This window comes from Pimephales promelas, chromosome 6, assembly GCF_988280905.1.
Source record: "Pimephales promelas chromosome 6, fPimPro1.hap1.1, whole genome shotgun sequence".
NCBI lineage: Eukaryota > Metazoa > Chordata > Actinopteri > Cypriniformes > Leuciscidae > Pimephales > Pimephales promelas.
The window spans coordinates 34,833,424-34,850,835 of NC_142774.1; the positions used below are offsets into that span (position 1 = coordinate 34,833,424).

The following is a 17,412-nucleotide window of genomic DNA, read 5'->3' on the forward strand; positions in this document are numbered from 1 at the left end:
AATGCCATTGTATTGGTGAAGTCTACGTCAGATATATATACACGCATACATGATAAAGAATATTTTCGGAAGTTTCTGAATTTCTTTTCTATAAAACTGATAAAAGCATATATCATTACATATATAATTAGCGCCATACAAATATATTATTGTTTTTTGTCATTCCCTCTAATATGTATGTTTATCACCTAAAGGATTATTTGGAACACCTGTTCAATTTCTCATTAATGCAATTATCTAATCAACCAATCACATGGTAGTTGCTTCAATTTATTTAGGGGTGTGGTCCTGGTCAAGACAATCTCCTGAACTCCAAACTGAATGTCAGAATGGGAAAGAAAGGTGATTTAAGCAATTTTGAGCGTGGCATGGTTGTTGGTGCCAAACGGGCCGGTCTGAGTATTTCACAATCTGCTCAGTTACTGGGATTTTCTCGCACAACCATTTCTAGGGTTTACAAAGAATGGTGTGAAAAGGGAAAAACATCCAGTATGCGGCAGTCCTGTGGGCGAAAATGCCTTGTTGATGCTAGAGGTCAGAGGAGAATGGGCCGACTGATTCAAGCTGATAGAAGAGCAACTTTGACTGAAATGACCACTCGTTACAACCGAGGTATGCAGCAAAGCATTTGTGAAGCCACAACACGCACAACCTTGACGCGGATGGGCTACAACAGCAGAAGACCCCAACGGATACCACTCATCTCCACTACAAATAGGAAAAAGAGGCTACAATTTGTAAGAGCTCACCAAAATTGGACAGTTGAAGACTGGAAATATGTTGCCTGGTCTGATGAGTCTCGATTTCTGAGACATTTGAGAGTAAACAGAATGAGAACATGGATCCATCATGCCTTGTTACCACTGTGCAGGCTGGTGGTGGTGGTGTAATGGTGTGGGGGATGTTTTCTTGACACACTTTAGGCCCCTTAGTGCCAATTGGGCATCGTTTAAATGCCACGGCCTACCTGAGCATAGTTTCTGACCATGTCCATCCCTTTATGGCCACCATGTACCCATCCTCTGATGGCTACTTCCAGCAGGATAATGCACCATGTCACAAAGCTTGAATCATTTCAAATTGGTTTCTTGAATATGACAATGAGTTCACTGTATTAAAATGGCCGCCACAGTCACCAGATTTTAACCCAATAGAGCATCTTTGGGATGTGGGGGAACGGGAGCTTCGTGCCCTGGATGTGCATCCCACAAATCTCCATCAACTGCAAGATGCTATCCTATCAATATGCGCCAACATTTCTAAAGAATGCTTTCAGCACCTTGTTGAATCAATGCCATGTAGAATTAAGGCAGTTCTGAAGGTGAAAGGGGGTCAAATACAATACTAGTATGGTGTTCATAATAATCATTTAGGTGAGTGCATATGCCATTAAGAACCAAGTAGCTTTAAAAGGGTTTCTTGCTGCATCGAAAGGACGTGGTTCTGGATTTTTGTGCCAACATTATCATTAAAACTGGAGCACTCATGCAAATATAGCGATTTCCGCTCACTCAAACACACGCAGAGATGGACACAAATACTGTCTGCTGCACCCTTATACGCTGGAAGAGTTTGACAGCTTATTTTTCCTCTCTGTTTTTTTCTGCTATCACGAGCCATAGTGTGCGTCAGTATCAAATGTAATTGCTGTTATTTTCTCCTTCACTTCTCCTTTTTCCCCCCTCTCACCTTTTCAAAGCCTGAAGAGCGATCGAAGAATTTGAGTTGTAGAGGCACATAACATGAAAGCTGTCATTTCATAAAACGGGATTCCATTTAATCTAAAAAACAGCTTCTGCAAAGCCTCCGCTGCTCGTAGTAACACATTTATGGAGTTCTGGTGCTCAAAAAGTGACCCTCGGGACATAATAGTGCTTAATGCAGTACTTCACAAGCGCTGAAAAGGAAAACAGTGACCTATAACCTCTTTTTTTATGGATAATAATTTATTAAGCTCGTTCTAAAACTTCCATGTAGCTGCCATTGAACAAAAGGTTATACTTTTACTGCTCCCGTCATTTGCCAAGTAACCCACGTTTCCCGAGTTTTAATGTCTTTAATGAGGAGAATTTACACTGTCGGATGTATTTCATGAGTTGCTGAGGAAATGCATTGAGTTTCAGAAGTATTTAGGCAGCTAATTTTCATTTCTCATAATGAGGTGAACTAACAAAACCATTCCACCTGTACTTTTTGCAAACACAAAAACCTGAGTCTTATTCACTAGCCACTTATAATCTGGTTTAACTCTTTCACTGCCAGCGTTTAAAACTTATTTTTTTTTTTTTAAGTTGCCAGCCACCGAAAGCATTTTTGATCATTTTCCCACACACAATATATCAAAAGAAAGAACAGAGCCTCTACTTAAAGGGTACATATCATGCTTTTAAATCATTCATTTTTACTTATAAATCATACATTTGTGGTCTATATAAAGCATAACTGCAATGCTTGGGTCTGAATTCCTCATTATTATAGCTCCACAGGCCCCTTTTCTGATATGCTTCTGTGAGCAAGTCGCTTCGAAGCGGCCCCTTTAAATAAAAAGGAGTTGCGACTTTCCCCGCCCCCTTTCCAGGTCGCTGAGTTCACGGTCGGTTCAACTCCCCGCGTTCGGCCATTATTGTAGTTTCATAAGAGATATACGATTACTATAGCTTCAAAGAACATTTTTATTCGCACGTTAACAAAATGTCAACAACGGAAGACTTGTCCATCAAGCCTTACATATTCGAGTTGAAAAAGTCGACGACGAACCTGCAGAACAACGTCTTCATATGGATGCAGTGGTGTGAAAGTCGACTATTTCTCTTGTTAAAACAAGCACACTGACAAGATAAATGACTGCGGTCTGATCTTATTACTAAAAATCTGTATTGATAATAATATGATAACTTGCGTTTAGAAAAGCGTCAGAAAATACAACAGTTAAATGATAGAAGGAATTTATCTCTCATTCAGACGAAGTCGATCGGCAAACCCTTCTTTATACTGGCGGAGGTTGTTGAAGTGGGGATCCTTGAAGTGCTTCAGGTCACTACATCCAACAACCGAACATTTTGACTAGCCCTCTCGTAACTGCATCATTGAGCTTGGACTACAAAATCGGAGCGAGAAATAATAATGGCGGATTGCTCGAAGTGTTGGACCGGTAGTCAATGTCCTCATTTGGCAGTTCCGCTGCAAATACGGTGACGTAATTGTTCAAAAAACGTAATAGAGAACAGACAAATCTGAACAGGTTGAAAAATATGACCAAAACAGAATATAAAGATATAAACGAAGCACCTGAAGAGAATAATTTCATCTTTTCTGTACTTACAAACACTCCAAATATACAACAAAATGCATTTAAGGGCTAAAAAAGTGGATTTTTTCATGATATATGCCCTTTAATAAAAGCATGCATTCTTTTTTTATCACCCCTTGAATGTGTGTAAGTCTCCTAAAAAAGCAACATTTTGAACAAAAAGCTGAGAAGACTAAAAAGACTACAACGTGCACTCACAATGCTTTTGTCGCTTGTTTCTGCTACTTTTTTGTCTGTGTTTTGATCCAGAGATTCAGTACTCTTTCAGAAGATGCGTAATAGCGCCCCCTACCGTGAAACACACCTTAACAGGGAAAACACTAAAACCCAGTCACCTCATGATGGAAAATTTTGTCATTGGCAGGGAAGCGGCCTAGTTAACCTGACTAAAAATAAATCAAGCTCTTGTAACCATGGCTAGTTAGAAGAAAGAAAAAAAAACAACTCAAATTTACATGGATGAAATAGCTTTGTTTTGTTTTTGATTTCACATCTTATATCAAAACATCATAATATTTCAACAAACTAAATATTCGCAGCTTAATGTGGGGACCATAAGGACTGAAACATTGATTTGGCCCGTATTTGTGAAGTCACTTGCATTCGTCAACTAGCCAAAAGCATTTTAATTGAAATGCTTCAAGCAGTCAATGTACTGAAGCTGTGAACATCGTAAGGTTTGGAGTGGGCATTAAAGTACTAGGCGAGCAACCATGTGCGAACTCTTGGCATCTGATGCTGGGAAACGTCTCTGAGCCATGTGCCAATGTGCAACGCACAGCTGAAGCAAGCGAGGGACTGAGCTGCATTACAGCCAATTTCAAATGACATTTAATTTATGTTTATGAGGAGATTAAGGAACTTCCTTTCTGTTTACTGCACACAATTTGACGCTTGTGAAGGTTTTCATTCATCCAGATCATCGTAGAACTTAGCCACTGGGATGAGCTCTGCGACATTCATTTCCAATTCCTGTTGAGTATAGATTAACTTGCAGAAAATTAGTTCTTAAGTTTCAGCTCTCAAATTTCAATCACCCAAAATGTGTTACTTAAGTTTCTCTTAGTTTAAATGTCACTTTTCACAATTTAATGTCATTTAAATGTAATCCAAACTTTTGAATGGGGGTTTAAACAAAAAAATGGGCATGATTCCATTTTTTTAATAAAAAATAAATATATATATATATATATATATATATATATATATATATATATATATATATATATATATTTATTTATTGTTTTTTTGTGAAATATTTTGCTTGAAAACATTTTGATGTGAGAAGCCCAAAAGAGTGTGGGAAGCAGGTTGAGCTTTTTCTTTTGTTTTGTAGTGGGTTTTTTTTTCTATTGTATTGTTGTGTTTTATGTTGTCTGTGTTGTAAATTGCTTATGTTTTTGGACCCCATTGAAAATGAGATGTTACTTCTCAAGGGGCTATCCTGTCAATAAATTGAAAATATAAAAGTTGAGAGTAATAGACAGTCCAATGAACAGAATTTATTTGCATTTACTTAAATAAATTAAATCATTTATTAAATGGAAATATCTGGTAGCATTATACTTTTAATCAATTTAATACATCATTGATGAATAAAAGTAAACATTTCTCTCTTTTTTATCAACTGTCATTGTTTCCACACAAAAAAAAAGCAGTTTTCAACATTGATAATAATATGAACTGTTCCAAATCATTATATTAGAATGTGACTATTTCCATTATATTAGAACGCAGCTTTGCCATCACAGGAATAAATTAGCATTTTAAATTGTAATAATATTTTACAATATTACTATTTTTACTGTATTTTTGCTCAAATAAATGCAGCCTTGGTGAGCATTAGAGACTTTAAAAACTGTACTTTCCAAACTTTTCACCAGTACAATGCCTGAAATGTTCAAAATGTTGTATCCTTGTTAGCTATTTTATTTAGAATTCAAATCCTAGTTTTTGGGTATTCTTATTGATGTACTGCATGTCTATCAGAGTCTCCCAGAGTCTAATGTTGTCCTCCTTATCTTCTGTAGCCTCTCCCAGAGCCAGCTTATAACGGAAACCCTGAAAGTGTGGGATACCGTGTGCGTGCACAGAGAGCAGACGGGCTCGGGACGCCCCGAATGGAGACGGTCTCTGATCGCCTGTCTCGAGAGGTGACAGTGGAGGGACTTGATGAGTGGACGGAGTACGAGCTGAGCGTTCAGGCCTTCAACGGCATCGGGCCTGGACCCTGGAGCAGTTCTGTGCTGGGCAAAACTAAAGAGTCAGGTGACACACTACGCTTGCTTTAGAAGTAGCTTCTCCACTTTTGATTTTAAAAAAGTAACAAACAAAATAAATGATAAACGTTTGTTTCAAAGTTTAATATTATTTGTTCATGAATTTGAGGAGAAGAAACTAACTAAAGTTGCTGTTTTGCCTGTAACCAAATGAATTATGTTAAGTTAAGCATCATTGTGTTGATGCATCATGGTTACATTTCCATCTTGATCATTTTGCATTTCAGTTTTGTTTTATACGAAATAAATAAAATATAAGCCAGGGATTTACGTAAAATATATGTATGACATGACATGTTGATTTTTATATTGATACCATAAGTTGCTGCATTATTTAGGAACTCTACACAAGCCACAGTGTAGACAGAATCTCACTAGGCGATTTTTAGTCGCAAGCCTCATTTACATAGTCGCTGGAGACTCAGATGGAGTATTTGCCCGGGGCCGCGTCTCTCAGCGGGTGCCCGTTAGCAGACCCAGCGACTCCCTGCTGAGTTAATGATCCTGACATCTCAACATCCAGAAAGTTTGAAATGATCAGAGGCAGCTGGTGAGACGGGCACTTGTGTCCTTGGCAGTGGCCACTTACTGGTTTCAAACATCTGATTTCCCTTTTACTTTTTCTGTTGCTTGTGACTCGATATGCATTCTAAAACATCATGCTATGGAGGTCACGCTCATAAAGAGTAATTTCTCGTGGAAGAAATGCTTTGGAACTGAGCACAAACTACTGTTCAAAAGTTAGGGGGTCAGTCTGTCAATTGATCAGAATTAATGGTAAATACAAAAATTATATTAATAAAAAACAATCTTGAGCATCAAAGCAGCATATTAGAGTGATTTCTGAAAGATCATGTGATACTGAAGACTGAAGTAATGATGCTGAAAATTCAACTTTGCCATCACATAAATAAGATAGTGTCACGGGCCCACTGGTGGGCCCAAATCCAATACATTTTAAAAACAGTATTATCCTATACTAAACCTAAACTAATCTTGACAAAATATATCATTTGAAAGCTTACAATCTCTAGTTTCCATATTTGAGTAGGAGCCATAATTTATCAATTTGCAACAAGAATATTTTGTGTTTAGATCTTTACTTTGAAATTGTGATGAACATGAAAAATCGTGAACGAAGGGTAGAAACCTCAGTTTGTGTTCATGTCAAGAATTCAAAAGATAGCATCCATTCAATTATTTTAGAAAAAAAAGTCTGAATGGTTCATATCACCCAAAAACCCAAAACACTTATGGAAATGGAGGCGTCCCTTAAATGGGCAGTAAGGGAGTCAGGTTGTCATCTAGTGAAAAAGTTTGGTACTGCACCCAAACAAAATCTCACTGAAAGCTAATTTTTTGAGATATCAACCTAAAATTTGAAACACAACCTATTCCGATTTTGGGCTTTTTTTTTTTTTTTTTTTTTTGCATTTTTAGAGTCGCCCAGGTTTTGAAAATATCTATTTTATATAAAATGTAATTAATATTTATTTTTTTATTTTACATTTTCATAAACTCAAACTTCTATAACTTTTTTCTGTTTCACATTCTTAATTTATTTCACTTCTACAAAAATCTGCCAAATGTCTTCTTTAAAACGAGACCAATCTTACGTCTATATTTCAAAGCATACTTGAATTGCAACCATTTAAAGGGATACTCCACTTTTTTTGGAAATAGGCTCATTTTACAACTCCCTCCGAGTTAAACTGTTATATTATGGAAGTCATTTGGACCAGAAACCGTCTGGTTACTGATATTCTTCTAAATATCAGAAAATCGTCTGAATGTATTCGAAAACGGTAAAAAAAACGAAAACGAAAGTTGTAACATGAGCCTATTTCCAAAAAAAAAAAAAAAAGTGGAGTATCCCTCTAAGTTCGAAGTGTGCATTTTCATGTATATTAAAAAAGGGGGGGTGACAGTTAAGAGGTTAAAATATATTGAAACATAATTATTTATATAATATTGCTCTTTTGACCTCAATATTGATCATATAGATGCAGCCTTCATGTACATGTAGACTTATTTCAAAAACAGTAAGGGCCAGATTTACCAATACTAACAGCTTGCGCCAACACAAACCCTCTTTCGGTATTCAATTTACGCAATAAAAAATTAGCGCTGAAAAGGCTTGGACAGTTATTTTTGCATTTGTAGAAGTTTTCCTTTCAGATGCAAAATTTACGAGAGGAGAGTATTTGAATGAATCACGCAAGGTGATTTACTAAGGTTTGTGCTAGTCAACTTACTGTTATTTGCGCCATTATTTAGTTGTTAGTAGATCACCCACACCTGATTATCATCGGCTCTGCTTGTTTGCGACCTTATGCTAATTTGCGTTGTTGTTGGTATAATGCGTTGGTCATTATGGAAATGATCCGGTTGTGTCTATGTTCTTTAATTTGCATGTCGTAAGTAGATCACACACACAACTTTCCACTCCCATCTGCGCTTTCATGGAATTGCGCTCTCACGCTAATTTGCCGTTTAGTAAATCTGGCCCCAAATATCTTACCTTTCCCAAACTTTTGAACAGTAGTGTACCTAGAAAAAAATTATTCTATTGACTTTATAGAAATTTCTACAACTTTTTGAATAACCTTTGAAGATTTTATACATTTACAAGACTTTTCCAGTCCTAGAATATCACACTTTAGAAATCTTTCTTGCACTGATGAACAGACAAACTAAACTTCCTCAGCAAATGCAAAAGTTGCAAACACAAATTTATCTGCAGTTCTACTCTTACAGAATAAAAAAGTGTCTTGTCTTTTTTCTCACTGAAGCTGTGCATGAACTTATGCCGGCAATCAAATACACATTACACACATTCACAGGGTAAAGCTTCGAATTGAATCTTAAATCAGTCCATTAAAATTGTTTATGCTCATCAGTTCTCCGGTTCTTATATCACTGAGCTTCACATGACAGGAAATCAGAGAGAAAAGTCAGAAGCTGTTGTTTAAGCTGTCAGCCCTTTTCTCTTTTTAATCAGACATCACTAGATTTCAGCAAAAATAGTCAGTAAATAGGAAACTCTTACCAAAATGAATGGTTTTAGGTCGGCTATTGAGACTTGGGCCTTAGGCTAATGAAAATTGTTTATTCTTACTATTAATGATAAATGTCACTATTGGTGTCTTTTTTATCATATTGTTGTTCTAATATGAGGTAAAATCACTGTAAGACAGCCTTGAGTAGGCTTTTGCTTTATTATAAAATGGCTTTTTATATGGGTGTGTTTTCAGTTCCCTCTGGTGCCCCAGAAAATGTGACCACTGAAGCAATGAGCTCCACGAGTGTATTGGTCACCTGGGGTTTAGTCCCTGAGCACCAGAAGAATGGACACATCCTTGGTTACAAGGTATGGTTACTATATCAAAGAGAATGCTTTGAGACCCTTAAAATCCCCCACAGGCTTAACTGGAGAGTTCAGTCTGCTGAAACACTGTAGCAGGGTGAATTTGTACTGTATATGGAGACGTTCGACTGGAATCATTTTAAATTTCTTGTTCAGGCAGTCAATTATTATTAAAGTTCAACCAAAAATGTAAATTCTGTCATCATTTACTCACCCTATTCCAAACCTATTACTTTCTTCCTCCTGTGGAATACAAAGGTATTTTGAAAAATTGCTGTTTATTTTAGACATTGAAACGCAATGGGGTCCAAAATGGTGTATACAAGTAAATATCGTGTTTTATGTTCTCTAGAAGCACACAGGCTTTAAACAACATATTGAGAATTATGATTTTTGGGTGAACTTTGGGTTACTATCCCTTAATGAAATGAGAATTCACCCTCTTTATGCATTTTATAGATCTTACTGTACGTTCACACCACCGCCAACATGAGCGTCAAAGCAGCTCTGGCCGCACTGTCAAGGACGCTTGTCAAAAAGTACGGGGAAGCTTGTTGACGCCTTGGACACTTTGAACGTTCTGACGTTGCAGGGAGAATAGAAGTGTCACAACATGAAATAATAATAAACAGAAAAAAAATACAAGCAATACGTTGAAGAAACCTTTTATAATGACAGCATTTTTATAACCGTTTTGGTCACATTTGGTCGGGGGAAAAAAATAGTTCGCTATTTATTATTATTATTATTATTATTTGCGGTCAAATTGGTGTCACCGTGAGCAAATTAATTGCATCCCCGCTTTAAAACGAGCGTTCGTAAATATTTCAAATAAAAGTTGCGTTCATGCGGTCCCTAAGCAAACAACGTCATCTCATAAATGATATGAAACCAGTAGGAACCACACCAACGGAGATTATTAGCTTCTCTTCCATTTTCTCAGAACTAATACTTTGGTAGGAACGAACGTTTACATTGTATGTTTCTCCGGAATCAGCAAGCGCGAAGGACGTCTATATTCCGATTGGTTGGTGGCGTTTTGCCGCTGCTTGCCACTGAACCGCATCACAGCTCATTACCATAAAGTTGAACTTCTTTCAACTTTCTGATTGACGTTCAAAATGCCCAAAACGATGGATTTGACACTCCTTGCAGCTGAGAAAAGCCAGCTTCCATTGAAAATGAATGACTTCCGGCCGCTTTGGAAGCTCAAGTCGGCGGCGGTGTGAACGTACAGTTATTGTAAATGATTCATCCTTGTATACGTTCATTTTGCAAATAAATTTGCTTCCATCCAATCAACAACCAATGGATAGTGCCAAGTTCACGTCCTACATTTTGTCAGATAATCTGTTACACTCAGATGTATGATACAGTACGGAATAAAAGATTGGTCGCTACTTCCATTTCCTTGAGACTTTTAAGTGTTAAGTCTTAAAATGTGCAAAAAAATCCCATGGGCTTTCTTTGAAGGAGGCAACTGAGCTATATCCCCATGTAGGTACCTTGGCTCTTTTGATCTGGGAACGTACGAAACCAACCAGAATACCCTAACAACCACATAGCAGAACCACTCAGAAGAAACTCTGATGCTCCATAGCAACAAAAAAAGTATATGGAGTACACATCTACACATCTAATGTTTTTATCAACCGCCAAAGGCACTTTATACCACAAAGAGCTGCTTATACGCATATCTACAAAAGTTCTTCCTCACGCTTTAATGCACATATTCAGCCGAACATAGTTCATATTGAGTTCATTTTGAACACATCTGTGAACTGGGTTAAGCTATTGAAACCCATGTGCGCTGCTGTTGCTTGAATAAGGCTTTGTCAAATTTCTGCTTAGGCTGTGTAGAGTGACATGATGCAAGATCATGAAATTGCTGAAACGGTTTTTCCTTTTACACACTGTCGGAAGAAGCCAATTGATAAAATGCTTAGGCTGTAAAAAGTAGGGGGAACTTAAATAACACAATTAATTATTGATTTCTTCTGAAGTCAAGACCCAAGTTAGGCAAAACTGGAACTGATATCTGAAGAAACAGTGATGTTCATTTTAAAATTAATTTTTGATATGTTTTAGCTTACCTCAAGTGCATCCAAGATGTAGGTGTGTTTGTTTCCGCAGTAGTTTCAATTTTGATATTTTTAGGTCAAACCAATCGTGTCTATCAGTCATATAATGGAGGTCTATGGGGTCCACCTCAAAGAGCATGCACAGAAGTCCAAATTAAACATGATTCAATGACTCGTAAATGTAAGTACACATTGGAAACGAGCGGTTTGTGTGAGAAAACGAACAGTATTCATATCGTTTTTACCTCTTGTAACCACAGCCAAAAAGCTTCCGCACCCTCAGATCACTTGGACGTGGCTGTGGTTACAAGAGGTAAAACGATATAAATACTGTCCGTTTTCTCACACAAACCGCTCGTTTCGTGTCTTAGGCCATCAATGTGTGCTTACATTTACGAGTCATTGAATCATGTTTAATTTGGACTTCTCTGTGCATGCTCTTTGAGGTGGTGACCATAGACCTGCATTATATGACTGACAGACAGAACGGTTTGACCTAAACATATCAAAATTGAAAATACTGTGGAAACAAAGACACCTATATCTTGGATGCCCTTGAGGTAAGATAAAACATATAAAAAAAATAATTTCAAAGTGAACTATCCCTTTAACATGCATTTTAACATTTTAGCTAAAATCCCTAGCATGAGTAATAGTAATTAGCAAGCACTACTACACACTATACGGTGGTGTTGATTTTAAGATGTTCCAACACTCTATAGCGCATCAAAACTGTTTCTATGTGACCTATATTTCCCTTTATCTCTAGGTATTATACAGAGAAAAAAATTCTGAGCGGGCTCCCCAGGTCCAGCTGGTGAACGGGAACCAGACTCACTTGCTTCTTTTAAGGAACCTTGGCAAGTTCATCATGTATGAGGTCCAGGTGCTCGCATTTACACGTGTCGGAGATGGACCACCCAGCCTTCCCCCAACAGTTGAGAGAACCAAGGATGATGGTGAGCAACCAATAAAATCATGAATGCAACATGCATCATCTAATTCTTCAGATGTTCCCACTGGTTATGATAAATCATACATGCATAATAAAAGCAAAAATAAATGTTCACAGCACACACATATTAGGTCAAAATTAGACTTTGAGTGAAAGCTACCCATTTAGCAGATGTTCCTTCACACACTTACACACACACCAGTACACACGCACACATATTCATAATGGTAGCTCGAAGTTATGTCTTGCTTCATGCTCTGGTGGTTTCCAGCTGTGCCCAGCATTCAGACTGGCATTACCTCCCACGTGGCTCTAGACACAGACGAACACAAATGCATATTTGCTCACACACTCGCCCGGTCTCCTGGTGCCCCCACTGCATGAAGCCTCAACTTGCATCACTGTATCGCTTGAGTCACCTGTCTGAACCAAACTCTCACTCACGCATAGAAAAGTCATTAATGAAACCTCAATTTGCTCCCAGACAGCAATGATATTAAATGGTGACTACATTTCAGGTATTTCTACTGAGTAAAAAAGACCCAGTATTCTCAAGTCCATCTCCTGTTTATCATTAGAGCCTAAAAAAGAGCTTGCATGTGAAAATGTCAGCAAATAAAAATCCATATGGGCGCATTCATTATTATGGCTGTAATTAGTAATTAGCCTTTAGAAAATTGTCATTGTAATACAGCAAAAAAAAAAAAATAAAATAAAATAAAATAACTTGCATTGTTCAATATTCAACTACTGTAATTATTGTATTCATAATTATTTATATTTATGTAAATATTATTTTGTAATTATTTATCATTCATTTTACTTATAATATATTTATAATTAAATACTGAATATTCAGTACAATTATAAATGAATTAAATATTATTTTGTATATTTACTACAGTAAATATTACTATAATTGTGTTTTATAATTTTACTGTGAAATTATGACTAAAATGCTTTAGTTATCATGAAGCTAATGGCATAATGAGGTAAAAAAAAAAAAATGGATCTGGATTTTTTTGAATCTGGAGTAGAAAATATGGCGCAGGCATTCATTACTTGACAGTTTTCATGAGACTCAACCAAGTGAGAACCTTATTAAATCTCCTGAGCTATAATAGAGCAACCTCTGAGCAAAAAAATTTCCTTCGGGAAGCTTCTCTCAGAAATATATACTCACATGTTTGCATTCATATATCCCCAGCACTGGAAAGTAAGCGCTGCCATCTTCCCCTTTGAAATGAGTGAGTGTGTTCATATGTGAACTGTGGAGTCCTGCCAGCGGAATGACAAATGCCCTCTTTCTGTCATTTTTCTTAATCGGCTCAATGGAGCAACATTCATTCGGAAATGTACAGGGAGACCAGGGATACCAGATACTGGAATGTCTATGTGATTATTCTCCACACACACTGACTCACACACACACACACACACACACACACACACACACACACACACACACACACACATCAGAAGTAGTGGATTACCAGCGCTGTTGGCCTAGTGTCCACTGGCAGAGTTAAATGTGTTTGATGAGGGATTATGAATCACTAATATTTATATTTATGGATTTATGGAATTAGAAGTTTACAGCGAGGCTTTGTATGTGTGCGTTAAGAGATTAAAATGTCATGTTTATCGTGGCCGGGATAAAAGCTTGGTCCCACAAACAGGTTTTGAAGTGTTTGAAATATGTTCCACGTTTGGAGAAGTCAGTGTGTGGACTACAGTAATCTGTTTTAAATACCATGTTCGACTGTGATTCCTCTCTCACCCTCCCTCTCTTCTCTCCAGTTCCTGGTCCGCCTGTCAGGTTGGTGTTTCCAGAAGTGCGTCTCACGTCTGTCAGGGTTGTCTGGCAACCTCCCTCAGAGCCAAACGGTATCATTATGGGTAAGAGAACATAAACGTTACACACCCAGCCACACACATTTACCTAGCTACATAAATGAGGACTTCTGTTGTTAAAGTATCATATATCATTGAGGATATCACTGTTCACACTCACCTAAAGGATTATTAGGAACATCTGTTCAATTTCTCATTAATGCAATTATCTAATCAACCAATCACATGGCAGTTGCTTCAGTGCATTTAGGGGTGTGGCCCTGATGAGTCTCTATATCTGATTTCTGTTGAGACAATTTTCCGTAAACAGAATGAGAACATGGATCCATCATGCCTTGTTACCACTGTGCAGGTTGGTGGTGGTGGTGTAATGGTGTGAATGATGTTTTCAAGGCACACTTTAGACCCCTTAGTGCCAATTGGGCATCGTTTAAATGCCACGGCCTACCCGAGCATTGTTTCTGACCATGTCCATCCCTTTATGGCCACCATGTACCCATCCACCGATGGCTACTTCCAGCAGGATAATGCACCATGTCACAAAGCTCGAATCATTTCAAATTGGTTTCTTGAACATGACAATGAGTTCACTGTACTAAAATGGCCCCCACAGTCACCAGATCTCAACCCAATAGAGCATCTTTGGGATGTGGGGGAACGGGAGCTTCGTGCCCTGGATGTGCATCCCACATATGGGCCGACATTTCTAAAGAATGCTTTCAGCACCTTGTTGAATCAATGCCATGTAGAATTAAGGCAGTTCTGAAGGCGAAAGGGGGTCAAACACAGTATTAGTATGGTATTCCTAATAATCCTTTTAGGTGAGTGTATATCTTTGTAAAGGTTACAAGAATGTAATTTCGTCTCCTGTAAAAATGACGTTTAAGACCCTTAAAGAAGTTGTGTTTGTTCCCATTGCGCCCTGAGCCATTTGAAATTGTATTATTGCAAGGACATGCTGTGTATTGCATTTAAGTCAGTTTGTATCTGCGCGTTTCATTGGGATTTCAACCGTGTATTGAGATTAAACCGCCTCAGTTTTGCCGTTATCAAGACTACGGGACGTACTGATACGCAGCTATAGATGACTGGATTATGGACACTTAACCACCCATGATGGATCATATAATCCCTTAATAGTGATAGAAATGTGAAGCCTCTTTACCTCGGATGATCTCTTGCCTTCTGTCTGTTTTCTACACGCACTCGCACACAGAGCTCTCTGCTGATTGGATCAATCGTTCCCTGTAGGATTGAGCGATATAAACCAAAAATCTTCAATCAGAGCAAAGCTGTCAGTGTTCCAGCTCTCATTTTATCCTCCCAGATCTTTGTAATATATTTCATACGCGAGGATACGCTGATAATGTGCCTTTCACACATTACTTTCAATGGGTCTTCCAGTCTTCTGTGTTGATTTTCAATTACTGAATGTCTGGCTGTATGGTGTGAAGAGACCTTAGAGGCATTTCAGGTAGAACACCCACTGTATAAAATGATTAAGAAAAGAATACCAGATCAAATCATCAGTGCACTGCATAAAATCTTTCTTCTTGATGGAGTAGACCACCTAGAAATGAAAAACTCTGTTATCGTTTTCTCCGATTTTTGAAGAATAATAAAGAAGAATAATTTTGTAGAAGAATAATAACATAACGATAGCGTCATTGAAGTATCATGGTCCATATGACGTGTGCTATATTCCAAGTCTTCTGCAGTCATACTTAAAGATTTTTTAATAACATTAATAATAAGAAAAAAAAGGGCTTAAAGGGTTAGTTCACCCAAAAATGAAAATTAAGTCATTAATTACTCACCCCCATGCTGTACCAACCCCGTAAGACCTTCGTTCATCTTCGGAACACAAATGAAGATATTTTTGATTAAATTTGAGAGCTGTCTCACTACCACATTGGCTGCCTAAGGGACTGCCTCTTGACGGCCCAGAAAGTCAATGAAGAAAATGTTTAAATATCCCATGTGACTACCGTGGCTCAATTATAAGTTTATCAAGCGACGAGAATACTTTTAGTGCGAAAAAAAAGAAAAAAAATAACGACTTTATTCGACTATTCCTTTTCTTCCTTGTTGGCCTGAAACGAGACTTCCTTAGATTTCCACGACGCATGCGCGAGAACTAACTGAAGTAGTTGAAGGAGATCGCAATTCTCGCGCATGCGTCGTGGAAACCTAAGGAAGTCTCGTTTCTGGCCTACAAGGAAGAAAAGGAATAGTCGAATAAAGTCGTTATTTTTGTTTGTTTTTTCGCACAAAAAGTATTCTCGTCGATTGATAAACTTATGAGCCACGGTAGTCACTTGGGATATTTAAACATTTTCTTCATTGACTTTCTGGGCCGTCAAGAGGCAGTCCCTTAGGCAGCCAATGTGGTAGTGAGACCGCTCTCAAATTGAATCAAAAATATATTCATTTGTGTTCCGAAGATGAACGAAGGTCTTACGGGGTTGGTACAGCATGGGGGTGAGTAATTAATGACTTAATTTTCATTTTTGGGTGAACTAACCCTTTAAGCCCCAAATCAATATACTGTATTAGAATGATTTCTGAAGGATTATGTGACTTCCAAAAACATTTAAAAGTCAAAACTTTGAATTTGTGTGGGTTGTGTGCATGTGTTTATTGCAAAGTATATTTTATGCTAAACACGTCATGCATCATATTCTGTTGTTGTTGTTGTTGCTGTTTTACATAACTCTTAAATGAGTTTCAGTGATAATTTATTGAAAGCGAGAGCCTGTTGGCAAATATTGATTGGTGGAATGAGCTATGTTCTCTCTCTGGTGTCTCTTTTTGCTGGCATTTAATATCTCTTTCTTTTTCTCTCTCTCTCTTTCTGTCAGTATCTCTCTCACACATTATCCTTCTCTTCTATTCATCACACTCTTTCCTTCGTTCTCTCTCATATTTTCTCTCTGTCTCACCTTTGCATTGATTTATTTATGGACTTAAAGATGAAGTTTGTAAACCCAATGCCACTAGAATCACCAAACGGAGTTGCAAAAATAATTACTAGTTTCCATAACCACCGCTCCATCTGCCATTGGTTGGATGGACAGATTCCCACATCACATCAAACTCGTGTCATTGATTAGGCCGGTGTTACTCTGAATCACTGTTTTACAGTAGATGGATATGAAGAAATGAATTGCCTAGCAATTCAGATTTAACGTATGTATGACTCAAAGTATTTATTAGCACGGAAACAAAATAAGCTGTTTAAGACATTAACTTGTAAGCCCAAAACATAAGACACATCGCTTTAAATGCAAACAAGACGTTATTGAACTATTATGATTATACCTGGTGCGATAATACCATAATTGAAAACTCAAATTTGACAAACCTTCTTTTTATATGTAATATTGTATTGTTTATCGTGGGTGCGAAATGGGAATGATAATTGTGTCAGTGTACAAAGTCATTTGTGCCGGGTGCAATATAGGGCCCTAGGTATTACTTGCATCTGTGAAGGGGGTTCTCTTATCTGTTGTTGCTCTCTAAAAGGGGTTTCCAAGGTTCGTTGATTCACGTGCCGTCTGGTAACA

At 37.6% G+C, this 17,412-nt stretch overlaps 1 protein-coding gene across 3 annotated transcripts in view; it reads left to right on the plus strand.

Moving 5' to 3' along the window:
• The window catches only part of sdk1b (sidekick cell adhesion molecule 1b), a 269,066-nt gene that overhangs the window by 214,421 nt on the left and 37,233 nt on the right, over nucleotides 1-17,412 (plus strand). For all 3 annotated transcript variants that reach the window (XM_089132480.1, XM_089132482.1, XM_089132481.1), the window contains 4 exons: nucleotides 5,341-5,578; nucleotides 8,844-8,959; nucleotides 11,807-11,996; nucleotides 13,793-13,891. In XM_089132480.1, coding sequence (XP_088988606.1) covers nucleotides 5,341-5,578; nucleotides 8,844-8,959; nucleotides 11,807-11,996; nucleotides 13,793-13,891 — 643 coding nt within the window. The remainder of the gene's footprint in view (nucleotides 1-5,340; nucleotides 5,579-8,843; nucleotides 8,960-11,806; nucleotides 11,997-13,792; nucleotides 13,892-17,412) is intronic.